The sequence below is a fragment of the Homarus americanus genome, unplaced genomic scaffold (genome assembly GCF_018991925.1).
Source record: "Homarus americanus isolate GMGI-L3 unplaced genomic scaffold, GMGI_Hamer_2.0 scaffold40248, whole genome shotgun sequence".
Taxonomy (NCBI): domain Eukaryota; kingdom Metazoa; phylum Arthropoda; class Malacostraca; order Decapoda; family Nephropidae; genus Homarus; species Homarus americanus.
This window is the reverse complement of record NW_024712526.1, coordinates 3,230,258-3,247,488: the sequence shown is the minus strand read 5'-3', so window position 1 is coordinate 3,247,488 and position 17,231 is coordinate 3,230,258. Positions and strand designations below refer to the sequence as shown.

General features: G+C 40.3%; 1 protein-coding gene across 1 annotated transcript; it reads right to left on the bottom strand.

Annotated features, from left to right (window-relative positions):
* Nucleotides 1–783: 783 nt before the first annotated feature.
* Nucleotides 784–13,319, bottom strand: LOC121860937 (chitinase-3-like protein 1). The gene is made up of 10 exons (XM_042358333.1): nt 13,205–13,319; nt 8,713–8,855; nt 5,529–5,672; nt 5,011–5,142; nt 4,444–4,695; nt 3,940–4,128; nt 3,362–3,496; nt 2,854–3,024; nt 1,714–1,866; nt 784–1,013 (listed from the first exon to the last, which is right to left on the bottom strand). The coding sequence occupies exons 1-10, from the start codon at nt 13,254–13,256 to the stop codon at nt 879–881; spliced, it is 1,506 nt and encodes a 501-aa protein (XP_042214267.1). The 5' UTR covers nt 13,257–13,319; the 3' UTR covers nt 784–878.
* Nucleotides 13,320–17,231: the final 3,912 nt, after the last annotated feature.

Here is a 17,231-nt window from a genome sequence, read left to right as displayed (position 1 = left end):
ACATTAATAGTTTCCTCAATTATCAACAGGATCCACGCGGATTAAAGCAGCACAATAACGTACCAACTACATATAGTTATCATACACCGAGCAATTAATTACTGACATAATACCTATGATGATTGTACTCTCATAACCTGTACATTGTCTCTCCTCCACAGAGATTTTGTAAATAGGATCTCAGATGATGTATCTTCCGTATATTATATTGACGGACTGACGGATAATGGAATCTCGAGAGTCAATGATCTTTATGTAAGGTGTTTGTACACTTGGATGGAAATTGTGTGGTGCGCTTGTACTGCCTCCGTAGACATGGGACAGGGCATATAACTAGGGTCTCCATATTTGAACTTTCCAAGAAGAAAGGAAGGGGGTGTGTCTGTATAAGTATCTACCAACTCATGTTGTATTAATGTGTAATATTATAACATTAATACTGACAACAAGAGCATATACAATGAGTAACAGTGGATATTAAACGTCGGTAACTGTGTACTACACCTCGTCTATATTGAGTATCTGTAAATAAGAACAAGTGTTATGGTATCAAATATCAGTGTTATAAATATTTAAATTATATTACTGCCACAGGGTTCTACATAAACATATCTAAATTTGTTTGTAAGACGACTTGCAAAATCACGGACGTTTTTAGATATTAAAAAACAAACAAAAAATGACCGGATGGAGATTTAAGGACTGAAAAGGACCAGACCTAAGGTAACACTAATGCAACTCCATCACAGCAGGGATGGAGACAAAGGATAGGTAAAGCAAAGGTAGATTTAACTTTTTAATATCAAACTGTACAATATTAATATCTTAATTTTGTGGAGCTGTAACATTATGGTTACAACAGACGTCAAGTGGTATGTTTAGGCACAGTCAGCTTCGCAATATTTTCCAAGGGCACAGACAGAAGCCGCCCAGTCGCAGATCTTAGCCTCGGGGTTATAGAGGGTGCCTGAGGAACACAACTCCTCGGTAGCGTCGTAGCCGTTGTGTGAGTTCTGCAGCAGAGAAAGTGTGAGTTCCATATTTCAGAAAGAACAAATGTGATTACAGGTATGAATACAGTTATAAATACTGATCTTACTCTTTACAACTGTCATGGCCGCCACCTAATGGTGTACTTCTCTCACGAGTGAAGTGACGCACCACACTATTATTTATCATTATACACAAAATACAGTCTAGAGCCCTTCATCTCATCAACGACTACTCCTTCACTTCATCTTTACCTCCCCTTCATGTCTCTTCACTTTCTCTCACCACCGTCAAGTTTATCAGTCCATCATTACCACACCTTACGGAGTCAGCCATAACACACGCCATTATATATTGCTGCCTCACTACATATAAGTTCCCTTTACTACCACCGTCTTCATCATTCACCCCCTACATTCCTCACACTGGTCGTCTATGGAACTCTTTCATCTCACATCTTTCTATACAGGGACAACGTACAATTTATTAAATGATGTGTAAACATTCACTACTTATTGCACAGTTAAATCACACACTTATGTCTTCCATGTGCACTGTGTACTAGACAACCCTAGCTTAAGTATGGGTCATTTGGCAGATACATCATCCTTTAGGTTACCTCCCGTCATGTGTAGCTCGATTAGTACGTTACACAGTCCAGAAACAGGAAGCTAGTTAAGGTAGATTCTCGATATAGTTATGATACTCTGGGCAGACACTTACCGGGGAACAGAGGTAATAGTGGTGGCAGTTAGCGGGGTCGGGGTTGAGGCCAGGTACTTTACACACGCCATCCGGAGGAGGAGCAGGAGAGGTGGTAGTGGTGGTGGTAGTACTGGGGGTGCTGGCAGTTCTGGTAGTGGGCGCACTCGGATCCTGGTAAAGGCAGTAAAACGGATAAGACTCGTGTCTTCATATTGAATATAAAGCCAAAATATCAAGCTAAATAATCATAGGCTGGTATTACCCGCCTGGTTTACTTGAGTTACGCGTTCTATAGTATATAGTTTTCTTTAAATTTATGAATTTAAAGAAAGTTCACGATTTTGGGAGTAACTAAGTTTTTAATCAAACTTTATCTCCTTTATCCTTTTTCTACTTGTCACTACAGTATGCTTGTTAAAGGTTGGTATTACGCAAAAATTCCTTGTGCACTGTTTAGCCTTTTATAAGGTAAGAAAACATTTGTCTTGTATTGTAATAATTGTTATGTTTTACAGTTGGTAGTTCTAGATGGAAGCGCCCAGTACGTGCAATTTTTTTGCATATAGTTCCAGAAAAACAGTGTTTTGAGGCATGGCAGGGCCAAAGGGCTGCGCTTCCTGTATTATTTTTACTTTATTAATAAATTTAGTGCTCTAAAGGGATAATGCTTACCTTGTCTGGCGGTCGAAAAAAACATGGTAATGGGGCTTGGCCTGGGGTCCTGGGTTAGACACCTCTATGCTAGACTATTACCTAAAACTAGTATGATATTCGAAATAACTTAAATAGCACCTGAGAGATGAAACAGTTCATTATATGACAATTCAACCAAGTCGAAGCAGTGAGAGTTTTTAATAAATATTTATAATTTTTACCCTATGTCAGCTTATTAGCTGGTCGGGTGGTTGGTCTACTCTGATACACACATCTGTTCTCAGTTATAACCTTCATTGTCCAATGTTAATACAGAAGGAAACTGGAGTACCCAGAGAAAACCTGTGACGTTTGGTAGGGTCACACTGGACAGCACCCCCACATCCGACCCAGCGATCGAACTCGGGACGCAAGGCATTACCGCAGTACCACCAATCAGTTGAGACATGTGGATTAGTGTCATAACTGATAGAGCAACAGATGGTATCTCTGAGAGGGACTTACCAGAGTGGTAGTAGGTGGAGGAGGAGGCACAGTGATAACTCCGCCGCTGTAAGTCTCCCTCAAGGTCTTGATGAGGTCGAAGGTGCGGTCGTGGCACTTGCCCTTGAAGTCGTCCGTCTCAATACTCCAAACCATCATACCGGCCAAGTTCATCTCCTTGGCATAGTTGGCCTGCACGGGTAACAAACATCATCAAAGACTCACCTGAATTACTTTATCTCTCACATTTGTATCTTGTGCAGTGAAGCTAATATTTTGCAAGAGGATATGAAGGAATATTCAAGGATCACCTGGTAATTGGACACCCAAGCTTATTTAACCTGAATATTAACCACCCAAAAGCTCCCTTGGGGGCGGGGTGCTTAGGATAGGTGAGGATAGATTCAAATAGATTAAATTAGCATCTGGGTGATTAATCTTTAGGTGATCAATTTTGGTGCCTACTGTATAAAGACAGTTAGCCCATTATGCCAGATCATTACCCGGTGGGAGTCCAACCACGTATTACCTTCACCACGCAGGAGTCGTGGTCATCATAGGAGCACCAGATCCTCTCATGGCTGTAGCTGTAGGTGTAGGGCTCGTTCATACCTGGTGCTATCTCTACCACCCAGTCACTCTCTGTCTTCTGGAACTCACAGATCTGTGCCAGAGAAAATCAGAGGGTTAGCATTAATTTAATACTGTAATGCTGAGAAAAGATACATTTAAGCACATGAAGTATTGTTGCGTTTGACAGCTGCAAATATTCAAACTTGTTGAGTTAGTATAAAATGAAAATGGGTGAATTAGATGTGTGTTAACAGATGCTTGAATATCCAACACTGAAAGAGCTGTAAGTTTTAAGTTTCAAGTGGATGGAAAGAACAGGGAATTTCATAGACAAAAATGCTATGAATTAAATTAATTGATCCTGAACTTCAATGAAAGATAATTTACAGCGTGATTATCGCCTTCTGGTATTGTGATATTGATTGTTTCAAGTCATTCTGATTAGACATACTGTGCAACCGCTACCCTCTCCTTCCCCAGACTCCCTCCCCCTCCCACACACACACAATTAGTATCACCATAGTTGTTCATTACCTCGTTGTAGCCTAAAAATCCTGGACTCCTGGTGTAGGGTCCTGCAGGTCCTGGCTGGCTGGCGGGGGCGTAGTAGCCGGTTTCCTCCGTGTTGTAGTCCAGTTTCCAGCAGCGACCATACAGAGGGACACCCAGTGCGATCTTGGTGCTTGGCATTCCTCCATCTATCCAGTACCTCACAGCGAAGTCCTGCACACATAACACCATTACGTGGCGAGACACAGTCAGTGTAGGACATGGATATAGCAAGTGTATTCCTGTCTTCAGTTTATAGAATCTGAGCATCTACTTGTTAGATATACTGTATGTTTGACAGCCTTGATTATAGATGCCTGATATAATTATATTAAATTATCTATTTTTATACACTACACTGTGAATCTATATTTAAACGTGCCCAAGTGTGTGAGTGACTGTGAGTTACCATATTAGTTAAGAATTATCCTAAGCATCTGAATCAGTTGTCTTGTGCATCAAGGTATATCAGAGAGGCAGGTGACTCACCTGGTTGAGGTAGACATTATCTCCCGTGTCGTCGGGGTACTGGTAGAGGCCAGACTGGTGGTGGGTGTAGGGGTCCCAGGCACCATGCAGGTCGTATGCCATCAGGTTCATAATATCAAGATTCTTAGCCATACCCGGGATGTCATAGGCTGGGTCGATGGTGAGCTTACCGGCTGACACAGCTGCCGTCAGGATCATGTTGTTAGCGTGTAGCGCCGTTGAGAGGTCTGACAGAAGGCTGATGAAGTTCACCTGTGAGAAACAACACCACATGTGTCAATGTTGCTGTTCCTTTTTTTTTAAGCTCTGTCGTCTTTCCATTAGTTAACTAAGCTTGTTTTGGGGAATCTGGACACAGCCAAGACATTGTCGGGGTTGGACCTGAGGCTTTCTCTTCTTTGCCAGTGACCTTTCCAAGATAATCAGCCACTAAAAAATCCCATGTTCCATGTGTACAACATTAATTCTTATTCACTTCGTTGTAACAAACAAAACAGTCCTAGAGCTTAGTAAGTTGGCCCTATAGGTGTTAATGTTGACACAACAACACAACAGTCAGTGACTCACCTTGTCCTCTGGCTTGCCTCCACGCTGTGTCGGGTACTCCCAGTCCATGTCCAGACCATCGAATTTGTGGGCCTTCAACAGCTCTATAGAGGAGTCGACGAAGGTCTTCCTGAGGCCAGCGTTCTTGGCCATCTATGAAAAGTAGCAAAGAGAAGATCACTGTAGTCTTTTACTGACATTCGTAATGTTATTAACAGCAGAGATCTTCCAGGTATTGTTTGCTTACACCTCACCACACACCTCCACGTAGCGTAAGGATATCTCCCTGAGTGTTAACTGTTGTAATAACCGTAAAGCAAATTGTGTACATGTGCTGAGAAGTGGAAGATAAATTTTAGGAGTAACCAAGATATGAATGAGTGTGTAGACAGGAGAAGGAAATATACGAGTAAAATAAGGTTTAGGTGAATATGAAGAAAGTAAGGAAGTGGCAAAAGTGTAAATTAACATTTAGAACAAAAAGTAAAAAAGAAATTGAAGACGTTAATAAGTATGAAGAAACAGATGCTATTACTTACATTAGAATACTTGGTGGATCCCTCGTTCCAGCCACCAACAGCCAAGATGGTGACCAATTCTGCATTCTGCTCCTTGAGGGCGGTGAACCTGTTGTAGGCGCACTTGCCATAGTTCTCACACAGCTCGTTGTATGGGTCCAGCACCTGTGTACCACATGATATAATAATCTGCATACACTTCTTTATAAGACATTATTACAGTTGTATTGCATATTATTATTTTTTTTTATTGTCAGAAATATTCGGACGAGTAATGGACATTATATAATTAATCGGTTGTTTTTTGTTTTTGTTTCTTTCACTAATGTATACGGTGATGGTTGTATATACAGGATGTTTCAGAAATACGTTTCATAATTTTGAGGTATATTCCTGAGACATAAATAAGGATAAATGACTCCACATGGCCATAGTGTTAATATCCCATAGTTTCAGAGTTATAACACATGACAGTTGGGGGGGTTGGCATGTGATAAAATCTATGGAGAATAAATGAAATATTCAGTGTTGCTAGTACAATTTATTTACTATCATATGCAATCTGATATGGATTTTACAGTACATGTTCAAAGTTCCGGCTCTCTTCCTGAATGTTACCTCTTACTTAAAATAGAGCTTGATATTTCATGTTTTTTGTCTATAGACGTGTTGCAGTCCTTCCGTACCCAATTCTGTGCTAAGAAACTATGGAGTATGGACACTCTGGTCATGGAGTTATGTATTCTTATGTATGTCTCAGGAATACACCGCCCAAATTACTAAAGGTATATTACCGAAACACTCTGTAGTATATGAAAATTACAAGCTAAAACTATGCCTATATGTTACTTATAACCAACCTTGTAGAACACAGTGTACCAAGGAGAGAAACTATAAGCAAATGGTTAAGTTTGTGAGGGTCGGTATGGTCAGGTTGTGGAGCGCCATGAGGGGGCCTTCATCCTGTAGTGGCCTGATGATGGAGGACGACTTTACCCTATTGTAGGCTGATACAGGAGGATGATAATGATGATGATGATGAAGCGGAGGAGGATGATAATGATGATGATGATGAAGCGGAGGAGGATGATAATGATGATGATGATGAAGCGGAGGAGGAGGAGGATGATAATGATGATGAAGCGGAGGAGGAGGAGGATGATGATGATGATGAAGCGGAGGAGGAGGAGGAGGATGATGATGATGATGATGATGAAGGGAGGAGGAGGAGGATGATGATGAGAGAGAGGAGGATGGAGGAGGAGGAGGATGATGATGATGAAGGGAGGAGGAGGAGGATGATGATGATGAAGGGAGGAGGAGGAGGAGGATGATGATGATGATGATGAAGGAGGGAGGAGGAGGAGGATGAGGATGATGATGAAGGGAGGAGAAGGAGGATGATGATGATGATGATGAAGCGGAGGAGGAGGATGATGATGATGATGATGATGAAGGGAGGAGGAGGAGGATGATGATGATGATGATGATGAAGGAGGGAGGAGGATGATGATGATGATGAAGGGATGAGGATGATGATGAAGGGAGGAGGAGGAGGATGGAGGATGAAGCGGAGGAGGAGGATGATGATGATGAAGGGAGGAGGAGGAGGATGAGATGAGGGAGGAGGAGATGATGATGATGAAGGGGAGGAGAGGAGATGATGATGATGATGATGATGAGGGAGGAGGAGGAGGATGATGATGATGATGAAGGGAGGAGGAGGATGATGATGATGGAAGGGGAGGAGGAGGAGGATGATGATGAAGGGAGGAGGATGAGGATGATGATGATGAAGGGAGGAGGAGGAGGATGATGATGATGAAGGAGGAGGAGAGGGGATGAGGATGATGATGATGAAGGGAGGAGGAGGAGGATGATGATGATGATGATGAAGGGGAGGAGGAGGATGATGATGATGAAGCGGAGGAGGAGGAGGATGATGATGATGATGAGCGGAGGAGGAGGAGGATGAGGATGATGATGATGAAGCGGAGGAGGAGGAGGGATGATGATGATGATGAAGGGAGGAGGAGGATGATGATGATGATGAAGGAGGAGGATGGATGATGATGATGAAGGGAGGAGGAGGAGGATGATGATGATGATGATGATGATGAAGGGAGGAGGAGGAGGATGATGATGATGATGATGTGGAGGAGAGAGGAGGATGATGATGATGAAGATGGAGGAGGAGGAGGATGATGATGATGGGGGATGGAGGATGATGATGAAGATGATGAGGAGGAGGAGGATGATGATGATGATGATGAGGGAGGAGGAGGAGGAGGATGATGATGATGATGATGAAGGGAGGAGGAGGAGGATGAGGAGGAGAGATGATGATGAAGAGGAGGAGGAGGAGGATGAGGATGATGAAGGAGAGGGAGGAGGAGGAGGATGATGAGACGAGAGAGGATGATGATGATGAAGCGGAGGAGGAGGAGGATGATGATGATGAAGATGATGATGATGAAGGAGGAGGAGGAGGATGATGATGATGATGAGGAAGGAGGGAGGAGGAGGAGGATGATGATGATGAAGCGGGAGGAGGGATGATGATGATGATGATGAAGGGAGGAGGAGGAGGATGATGATGATGATGAAGGGAGGAGGAGGAGGATGATGATGATGAAGGGAGGAGGATGATGATGATGATGATGAAGCGGAGGAGGAGGAGGATGATGATGATGATGATGATGATGAGGAGGAGGAGGAGATGAGATGATGATGATGATGAAGGAGGAGGAGGAGGATGATGATGATGAAGGGAGGAGGAGAGGGATGATGATGATGATGATGATGAAGCGGAGGAGGAGGAGGAGGATGATGATGATGATGATGAAGGGAGGAGGAGGAGGAGGATGAAGATGAATGAGGAGGAGGAGGATGATGATGATGATGATGATGATGATGATGATGAAGGGAGGAGGAGGAGGATGATAATGATGATGAAGCGGAGGAGGAGGAGGATGATGATGATGAAGCGGAGGAGGAGGATGATGATGATGATGATGATGAAGCGGAGGAGGATGATGATGATGATGATGACTATTGGGAGTAGCATGGTGATGTTTAGGAGGAGGCTGAGAAGAAGGATGATGATGATGGTGAAGAGGAATGGTGATGATTAGGAGGAGGAAGAAGAAGATAATTATAATATATGTGTACATTGTTCATAATAATAGGTATACTGTATGCTTACCCTGATTTTGTTATCCCAACCAAGACCAGCGAAGCCGAAGATGAGATGTGTACAGATGTCAGGGTCGATGGCCTCCACGTCGAACTTGCCGTCACCTGTCCTGTACACGGCCCAGGACCCGTAGTAACACACCATCACGCCCTCTGTACACACCACACAGGTAACTCATTCACTATGTATTCAATGCCATACTTTCATTATTCCTATTTTAAGTGTTCAGTCAAACTAAATCCTCAACTGTTGTTTCGCCAGATCTTTGTCATTTCTAGGTACAGATATAAAAGACATATTCAGTACCTAGTATTCGTAAGTAAATTGATATATCTGTATGTACTTAACGCACGAAAAAAAAAGTTTCCTTGCGATTTTGTGTTAAACAATATGACACAACGGACGAAAGATTTTGACAACCCTACCAAGACAACAAGAATCGCAGTGTTCATTTTGGAATTCATCGGACCCCTCCATAAAGATACTTGTTTTGAGTGTCTGTGTAATGACTACAGTCATACATGTTAGTTAACGTAAAATCAGATGATTCATATTACGCTCAATAGCCCATAAAACATGTAGCTATAACATATTTCTTGAGTCCCCCAACCGAGACGTCTGTTTTCTGTCGTCAGTTTCAGGACTCTACTGAGACGTCCATTTTCTGTATCGTTCGTTCAGAATGTTAAGATGTTTACGTTTGCATATTTGAAATTATAAATGAATGCGTATGTGTCACTGTAAGATATATATAGCTGCTTGTAGCTGAAACATTAAAGATCCATTGTGAGTGATGTTGAAAGCTTCAACTGTATTTACCTTTAGTAAAATTGTCAAGTAAGTTGTGTGTTAAGAGTTGGCAAAATAGGCGAGAATCCTGTTCCCGCAATGCAAGACGTTATGAGACTTCTATCCACCACTGAAGTCAGACTGTTTTGATTCACAATCATCAGAGAATCTGATGACTGTATTGAAATTATTGTCAATTTTGTATTTAAGAAGTTCATTAATCATTTGAGAGAAACGTGTCTCTTGCTCACTGTTCTGAAATTTAACTGCTGAGCTTCAATAGGCCTCTGTCGTATTTACGCCTATTCAGCACAAAGTGCGAGTGCCAGTCAACGCACTGCGTGCCATTTAATTATTGCAATGCAAACTCAAACAGTGAGTAGATTGTAAGCATTAGCCGTAAGAAAATGATGTGACCCCTGACACTGATTCTCATAGCCCAATGTGTACCGCAACTGAGTCAAATGAATATGTGAGTGAAGTCCCAAGGATGGCACCTTGCATATTTAAACTGGGACGTAGGGGAGAAAAGCTTCGTTCTGATCGCTGCTCCCCATCTAACAGGTATGTACTGTACAGTAGCTCAAACAACTATCTGTGCATACTTTGTGGGAAACAATATGAGACCATGGACGATAAATTTTGGTATATGAGCGCTGTCACTAGTCACACGTAAAATTTCGGAGCATATCGACCTCCACCTGCACAGAGAGTTGTTTTAGCTACTGTACAGTCGCCGACAAACGTTCTCTCCCCGTGATGAAACTGAGTCATGAGAATGAGTCTCCGAACTTGCTTACCTTGGCTGCGGTTGTGCTGGTTCATCTCATTTGTGGTCGACACAGCTTCATTTTAGGAGGGAGCGAACTTTTGACAACGACTGTAGTACATCGCACCTCGCACCACTCAGTGTAACTTTGTTGAATATATCAGTGTTCCTGTTTAACGTAGTTGAACGTTTTATGTGTTTAGTGATCCAGTAGCGTAATTGACTGTCTGCCCAAAGTGTTCAGTGCGACCTGTTCCCTTGCCAGACATGTTTTGCGACATTTTGTATTTTGACTTTATTCATTCTGATCGCTGCTCACCCGCCTAACAGGCACTGTATGTGTTGTTGTCACTGCTAAGGATTGGTAGTTGGCTGCAGACAAGATGTCCGATGCAGGATGTCTTTAATACAGTGAGATTAATATCTGAGTGTGGGACACTCCAAGGAGCGAGAGTACGGGTTCACTGATTTGCTCTGGAGTACGACGAGCCCTGCTGCAGATTCAGAGTGTAGCTGACTGGCATTTGTTTTGAATACCAACCAGTGGTATAAGACTGGTGAACTCCTCTTGATTGTATGTGCTAATATTTCTTGTATGCATTAATGTAGATGGATTATCGGAAAGATAGCTGTCCCAGGTCGATTATTAAGACCAGAAATATTACGTTCACCAGGATTATAGTTGTGATGTATTTCAGTGAACCAGCTGTACTCACAGATGAGATGTGCTGGTATATGTTTTCATGTTAATCAAGTACAGTATTAGCATGGTGCCCTAAGTAATACCATCACTCTGTGTTATTGACAGGTGTTTAGAGTGACTACCACTATTGTTACTGTTGTGTAATAATACCCTTAAGGCGGCATAATTATTGAATGTTGTAAATGATAACTGAAGATCTGTTTTTGCTACTTACAGAGTACAACCTATTGGTCAGTTCTATTTTGTGTAAGTGTTATGGTATTTAATAAATAATGATTAAGTATAGTGTTTGTGTATATGGGCGAATCCAGGAATATCAAGAGGGCGGGTCCACGAAGTTTTGGGTGGGGAAACAAGGCGAGCAAAGCGAACCCACCCAGCTGTTTTTTTTTTTTTAAGGTGGGGGGGGTAGCCACCAAATATGTAATAAAGTACCTATGGTGGTCTGTTAACCCGTAGAAGTAGTCCAAGCAGGATATAGAAAACCTCAACAGCAAAAACTAAGAGAATTTATTTTTTCACCCCACGAGTATCAGATATGGCCATAGAATGACATGTTAAAAATTTAGAGAAATCACCTGTTGTGAAGACTACTTAATATGCATGATTCGATAAAGGCAACCATCATACTCATTATTTTATTCTAATGATCATTCTTTAACTTCAAAATAAGTGTTGTACCTTTTCTCTTACAAAAGTTAAACTGTTATTAAAATATAAATATATTATGACTAGTAGAACTCTATGGAACCTGCAACATAACAATATCTGTAGAGTAAAGAATAATAATAAAATTTGCAAGACAATCAGTTAACCCCTACACTAATTATTAGCTTAATTTACCTAGTACTTTTTCCAGAAAAATTGGACCTAACGTTTCATAACCAAACCCAACTACTGTACATCTATTAAGACTTATTTTAAATTAATTCAACGTATCCCAACATAATGTGACCTAAACTAATTTTCGTTGGCCCGTACAGTATTTATTAATTTTCTCGTTCAAAGGCACTATTTCAACAGTTAATTCCCCCTAACCTACATTTAATCATAAATTGTATGAAATACAATCTAGTATCTGTAGCAATACCTGACAATCAATTTGGCCCTCAACCTATTATTAGCTAAATTCACCAAGTGTAAAATTTTTAGAAGCTACTTCGCCAGGAATTTCCAGCCGGGCAGCCAAGAGGCTGTAGTATTCCACCTTGTGTCTTGACTTGAGCATTTTAGTTCGAACGAACCGAACGAGTAGACAGCGCAGAGCAGAATTCGGCTAGAAAGTACGTGTCTCCAAGCCGAGGCGGGCGAGCCAAACCTTTTCCGTAGCTTGTCAGTAAATAGTTCGTGCTCAAAAGGATTCAGTTGCTCGTGGTGCGCAGTCAGGACAGGTGTTCGCGCTGTTCCAGCTATTTGGTGTCTTTTATATTTATCATGGAGTGGGACAGCGAGAATTGTTTAACCTTGCTTGATGAATATGAGAAGTATCCTGAACTTTGGAGTCCTCAACGTGGCTTATACTACAATAAAGCCAAGAAGCATGATTGCTGGACTAGCGTTGCACAAGTTCTTAACTGTCCTCTGGGAGAAACGCAGAAGAAAATGGCAAGCTTGCTTGCCAGCTTCAGGAGGGAAAAAGCAAAGGGAAAGAAAACTGCTGGGCTGGCAAAGGTAAGCTATTTTACTAATTAACTATCAAACGCCAAATTGATTTATATGATGAAAAATAATAACTATAAATAAATAAGAAATAAGATTATTATATTATTATGCAAACCGTTTGAATAGTCTCCTCACTTTCCTCTTCTTTTTGGCTAAGGAATAAATAATGAAGTAAGCACCTGCTGCCACTGTCAAAGCCATATTGAAACAAGGAAAACAGTGGGAATAAGAAGAGCAGCGGCGAACACACAGAATACAGCGAGCAGCTCTTTCGGTTCGTCCATGAGCTCTCGTCTTGTTCGGTTCATTCATACTAAAAGGCTCAAGTCAAGACGCACCATTAGGAATACATCACTTATGTGTTAGTAGGTGGACATATTACTATTGATTTATAGTGAAAAATTAAATCTTGCAGTATTGGGGAGATTTGAGCACAGTACTTTTGCTCATTGACTGACTGGATTAAAGGTGGGAGATAACAACTGTATTATATGAATGGTAGTACTGAAACATCTATGGCCAGTTAGCTACCTTGATCAACTAAAAGTGAGTGAAACAAATAGCCAAGTTAGTTTTACCTGTAAGAGAGACAGTGATGGCGAGGAGTGAAAGAGGTAATAACAATCTCATGTTCTTAGGCTAATTTTCAAGCGTAGTGTTGTCACCTCCTTGTTTAAACTCCAGCTGGCTACTGGTGCTCTGTTTAGTCTACTGGGCCTTATATACCCACAGATTGATCCACTTCATGGCAACAAAGTCTTAATAAAACTACCAGATGATTTTGTTAAGTGTTTCCCAAAGGTGGCTGCCTGGGTCACTGGTGGCTGCTGAAGATGAGGGTAAGGCCAACTGGCACCAATGTGTCATCACCTCAAGGACAGACCGATATTTTTTTCTCTTTCTGGTTTATTAGAAGCAACAGCTGACGACAATTTTCTTGAGAACTCCAAATATTGCTGTGTCTTATGAGAAACATCCAGCTGTTGAATTTCTCCATCTGATTCATATGAAGTATCAGCTGTACCAGAAGTTTCTTTTTGTTTGTTGTTTTGTTAACAAGAGTATTCGTTTCCTTTCTTTCTTCTTTTTTTTAACTTCATTTTGTATATTGTTCACAACAGAAATGAGCTTTAAATACATGAAAAGAGTATTTATGTGCTTATATATCCGTTTACTTGTATTTAATTGTTGATATGTGTTAAATTCTCTAAAATTAAGCTTTTTTTTTAATTTTATCTTTGATGCGTGGCAGTTTGAGTGCCAGAGGCAAAGGTGAGGGTCACAAAACTGCCTTGATGACAAACCAGGATTCACACATTTGCCAAACTGTGTCTCCTTGATCATAAAGATTTATCATTAGTTAAGTAGTAGCAGAACAGGTACAAGCATAGGTAAAGAGGTTTGACAATGACCACACTACATCAAACATCAGTCAGGATCACTGAATATATTTTCGAGGAGTGATCAAAAACTTTGGTGAATGTTACAAAAATACCATTTTATTGAACATTACACACTACTTCTTTCATCCCCTTCAAAATACTCCCCTCCCGGACATACGCATTTGTTCCACACCTTTCCTGCCACTGCTGGAAACATTGCTAAAAGTCCTTCTTGTTGATCTTCAGAAGAGTTGTCGTCTTGGATTGGATGTCCTCGGTTGTATTGGAACGTTTCCGTTTCATCGTGCATTTCAGTTTGGGGAACAGTCAGAAATCTCAAAATGCTAAGTCGGGTGAATAAGGCTGATGCAGGGCAAGAGGGATGTTTTCCCCTGTCCTTTGTTCGTTTTGTTGACGGGTGACCACTTCTTTTCTCATCATCCAGCGACTCATTTCTTTAAAAAAAGTGTTGAACCCACTTGAAAGCAGTCTTCTTGGTCACAGCTTCATCTGCATAAACTGTTACTTGCCGTCTTGCCAAGCTCAAACTGCACCATATTTACAAATGCGCTTAATGCTGCAGACAGGTCCTCATTCAAAGCCATGCCACGGCACTCTGGTGTCTAATGGTGTCTGCTGGCTGTTGGTAACTAGGAAGATGGGTGATGTAAGTCCCACCCAGAGGCGTAACAATTATTATCACATTCCTTGGTAGCCATACCATTCACCAATCTTCTTGATCACCGTATATTAGGTCACATCATCGTGTACAAAATAACGGTGGTTTTTATATATTTAAGACAAAACTGTTTTTTATATAAAGATACTGTAGATAATGGCATACAAACAATACATGAGTAGCAGCATTAAAACCATACATAACATATCATACTGGTAACATAACGGAATGTTACTTAATACAATTTCAGGAAGCAGCGGGCTGAGGAAAGTGGGTATCGAGGGACATATGGAGGTGGGTGATGCTGGCCTGTGTGCATAGAGAGAAGTAAATTAGATGGATATGTAAAGCTGTAAGAATGAATCAATGACAGTGAGTGAAGGGAGAATGTGTATATGTGGGATAATTACAAATCTTTCAAACTGGGTAATAAAGAATGCCATTACTAAGCTAATTAACCTAACCTGACCTAACTTACCTTCAATACGTAACCTAATATATCATAACTTACTTTACTTCATTTTGTTATAGTAAATATCTTAATTGTACCAAAGTAACTTTTACCATTTATGAAGTGCTGTAATATCGATTAGTTACAGCAATTATAAAAGTTATTTTACTTTCATAAAAATGCCGGGTACATTTTAAGGTTTAATCAAACGACATGCACAATAAAGTAAGAAGACACGTGATTCAGGTAACAACAACTAGGAGACAAACAAGACAAGGCACAAGCACCTTTGTTTACTGATGTAGAGCTGCAGAGACTGTTGACCTCCCTATAAAGAGGATGCAAAGAAAAAACAATGGCGCTTACAATAGAGCTCTTTGTGTTTACGAGAGGTCACCAGCACACACACACACACACACATAAATATATATATATATATATATATATATATATATATATATATATATATATATATATATATATATATATATATATATATATATATATATATATATATATATTAGGTAACTTGTACAATACATTAGTTACCTGTAGTAGGTAGTAGGCAGTTACCAAACAGGGAGGTACTACCGCCCGGGAAGATATTGGAAGCATAATGTGTTGTCTAATGGTAGACCCTGCTGCCATATGGCATCACAAAAATTGTGACCAAGTCCCAGGTTGCTGATCTGACTTTCTGCCTCATTTACACACAGTTACAGGGTCTCAATTGTTTCTCTTACTATTGACAACACAACATATATCTATCGTTTCTCACTATTGATTTTTTTTTGCATCTGTTTATGGTTCTATATTATTATTATTATTATTATTATTATTATTATTATTATTATTATTATTATTATTATTATTATTATTATTATTTTTATTTTTATTATTATTATTATTATTATTATTATTATATTATTATTATTATTATTATTATTATTATTATTATTATTATTATTATTATTATTATTATTATTATTATTATTATTATTATTATTATTATTATTATTATTCGCCTCTCTGACCCTAATGTGGGTCAGTGACCTGTGCGAGGGTGGGCTAATCCCCATTAAAAAAAAATATATAGGCATTTGGTTTAATGTATTGTATGTCAAGTTATATTAATCACTCAGCCTCACAGTAACAATTGATAGACGGTAGTTATTCCAGTCATATATGAGAGCCATTTTTTCCTATTTGTTAATGTAGTTTAATTGGTCAATTATCATTTTGGAGAGACAAAAAATGTTGAAGATATATAAAAATCTTAAAACCATATGTGGTATAGCACTGGCCAGTGTTGTCATACTTTATTAGGTTAAATTAAGGTTTGCGTTTAACCTGAGACGAGTTTGTGAGAAAGTGACACCTGATACACGTCAACATTGCCAGAGGAACGGAATGTCTGTTCGGTACTGATGTCCTTGTGATTGATAAAACAGAGTTAGTGAGAAAGCCTGTAGCAACACCTACCAGCTATGGGCTTCCCCCCCCCACCCCCCCAGCTGTCTGTAAGGCGCCAACCTTGCACATCTAGACACTCCCAGAGTTATTTTTGTTTTCCTGTGTGGGAACTCTCTCCCAGTCATAGCTGCTGTGTCGGTATACCTGTACTCCACACCCTCATCACGTGCTTTACTAGCCAGCCACAAAGGATTTTGTGTTTTTGTCGAAATTGTTCAGAATTGCTATGCTATGTTGATTATCAGGTACAAATTTAGCTCCACCAGCAACTCTATGTTCAACTATTACAAACTCACTCACTCACTCATGGATAATTACAATATTTATATATATGCTGGCACAGTGTACAGTACGAGTAATTCATTAATGATTAAATGCGTTTGTGAAAAATTTGGTGTATATTACCATGTGTAACTTTGTGTGGGTACCCGTGTTGTTCAGAAGCCAGCCAGAGGTCAGGTCATCGCTTAGATCATAAGTGTGCAAGGTTAGATAATTTCTCATTGAAAACGGGACCCCTCCGCGCAGTGATGTCATGCAGCAGTACTCCGCTCGCTTCACCCGGTCATATGAGGCCAGTTGAAATTTGACTTTGCCTGAGTAAAGGTTCAAAGATCCTG

Excerpts from the sequence above, each read along its gene's own strand:
- LOC121860937 (XM_042358333.1), bottom strand. The coding sequence starts at position 13,256 with ATGAGATTGTTATTACCTCTTTCACTCCTCGCCATCACTGTCTCTCTT. Across the intron at positions 4,129-4,443 it reads ATAATGTCTACCTCAACCAG|GACTTCGCTGTGAGGTACTG; the intron begins GTGAGTCACCTG and ends TTATGTGTGCAG. Across the intron at positions 1,014-1,713 it reads ACTATTACCTCTGTTCCCCG|AACTCACACAACGGCTACGA; the intron begins GTAAGTGTCTGC and ends TCTCTGCTGCAG.